The following is a 2,296-nucleotide window of genomic DNA, read 5'->3' as shown; positions in this document are numbered from 1 at the left end:
AGAAAGGTCGAACCCACAAAATGGCCATTGGGGTCTGGCCAATAAATTAGCGCAAGTAATTTGCGCAATTAACTAAAAACAGTTGAAACCGCTATTAGTTCGGTTAGCGAAAATTGGTCGATGCAGCGGCGCAAATGCAATGAATTGGCAATAAATTCTCGATTCGCAGCAAGTCGAGGGGAAAGAGCTTTCCATAACCCCTTACACTTTATTTTATTGAATTGCGTGGGTGTGTCGGCAGAGTCAACTAATTTATGTTTTAACACACTCGCACATGCAAATTAGCACACGCACAAAATAAATGCAAATATTGGGGTTCGATGGGGGCTGCCATAATGAGCTCAAGTTGGGAAAACGGGTGAATGGGTCTGAGGTTTCCAGGGGTTCTTTGCGGTTCATCTGGCAACAACTGTTGACAAAATGAAATCAATAAATTTTAGCGCAAATCAATTAAAACACACCAGCCAGATTGAATGAGAGTGCTGGGTGTTTTGCCTTCTTCTTGTTGGCTAAACGAAAATATTTGTCAATTTGCGGTTTTCACAAAATTAAATTTGTCACAAACTCTCACACACATACACGCACAGTGGCAAGGAGAAATGTCCGGATGAGTTTAGGAAATTTTACCTCACTTTGTGTGAAATTTATTCTAATTTATTTATACGGCTTATTAAAATTGTTGTAAGTTTCATTATTTAATTAAAATTTAGTCAAATTTGATTTGCAACCCGGTCAGCAAAGCAATCGTGGCAGTTGAAAGTTGAATGTTGAATGGAATTTCTGAAATCGAATTAAAGCATGCATGGGAAATTGAGCAGCTTACGGGCTAAGCCCCAATAAGAAGAATAAATACATTAATTTCAAATCACATTCTATTTGCAAAACTAGAGGTTTTAAAGAAATTGCATTTAAATGGAATAGCAAGTAAGCAGGGTAATCAATTTAAAAGGCATTTTACATAACAAAATAACAAATAAAGAAGTTTATTAAACTAATACATTTTGTAACAGTTGAGAAGGTTTAGATTGGTTGTAAAAAAGTCTATTCTTTGCAAATCAGATTTAATTTTGAAAATTCAAGACGTCGAAATACAGTAATCACGAAAATGAAAACAATTCTTAATCCATTTGGAAAGGAACAAAGCCGTGATAGGTCTTTAACAAAATTTTGCAAATAAAAATAGACACATCCCTAATAATTAGCCACTTAAAACCAAGTAGTTCGATAATTTCTCTATCCGGAATAAACATATGATATAGAGCACTGCGATAATTGTCATACTGAGCTTAAACAGCCCAGAAAAGCCACTCGAAAAGTTGTCCGGTCGGAAATCGGGAAACTATTAAGCGTCTTGTTGATCATGTTGAGGGACGAAGCCACCGCATCGACCAGCGGATGTTCACGGGAGGTGGGCGGTGCTCAATTGACACCAGGCATCCCACAGCCCACTTCAGGAGCCTCGCCCTCCCATCGCTTAAACCCCAACGCACCTGTATTTGTGCCGGACTTCCAGACAAGGCAAGTAGCCAAGAAGCTATTCGATGACTGTAAGTACAATTTCCATATATTCTTTAATGAATTAATCAAAATATTTTAATTAAAGTAACTATTCCAGTATCACCCTACACCCGCTGGAGCACAGCTTCGTCTGATGAAACCTCCTATGGACCCCGCTACGAGTCCATTTGGCGAGAGGTCACTTTCCAGGATCACCAGCGTCTGCCCAACCCACGCTTTGATTATAGTCTGAATCCTTCCGAGAATGAGGTCGGTGAACTGGAGTTTGATGAAGTCCAGGCCATGAATATAGGAGCCGAGTCCTATGATCCCCCAGCACGTTGCTCTGTAATAAACGATGTCTCTGGATGCCAACGATATTGTAGGTGATCTACAATCTCCAATGGAGGAATCTTTGGACGAGGGGAAAAGTAATGGCTTTCAGATCCGTCGCTCCTTCAAACCTAACAGAAGATGCTGTCTGCTCATGTAGGCACCAAGATCTAGCGGATTTCATTCATATTCCATTTATAGTTTGAAACTTTTATTCCGAATTAAAATCTTTTATTATTTTCTAAACACACCACAAAAATATGCATTCCACTTTTAAAAAACAAATAGAATATTGAACTTTATTAATTTTATATCATGCTCAAGAAAATTTTACGAAACGATTCAAAAATTTTTTACTGCAAATTAAATTCAATATTAAAAGGTATTAGTTTGATCCTTATAAGTCAATTTCTTTAAGACGTCGCCTTAAATGTTCACAATAAATTAAATTTTCAAGAAATTTTCT

General features: G+C 37.6%; 1 protein-coding gene across 1 annotated transcript; it reads left to right on the top strand.

Moving 5' to 3' along the window:
* Positions 1–1,303: 1,303 nt before the first annotated feature.
* On the top strand, positions 1,304–2,060 carry LOC108118415. The gene is given in 3 exon segments (XM_017231092.2): positions 1,304–1,547; positions 1,616–1,851; positions 1,853–2,060. Coding segments are annotated over 3 exon segments (561 nt in total). The 5' UTR covers positions 1,304–1,360; the 3' UTR covers positions 1,991–2,060.
* Positions 2,061–2,296: the final 236 nt, after the last annotated feature.

Source organism: Drosophila eugracilis, unplaced genomic scaffold (genome assembly GCF_018153835.1).
Source record: "Drosophila eugracilis isolate 14026-0451.02 unplaced genomic scaffold, ASM1815383v1 contig_1197, whole genome shotgun sequence".
NCBI lineage: Eukaryota > Metazoa > Arthropoda > Insecta > Diptera > Drosophilidae > Drosophila > Drosophila eugracilis.
The sequence above is the reverse complement of the archived record's forward strand: the minus strand, read 5'-3'. Positions and strand labels throughout refer to the sequence as shown.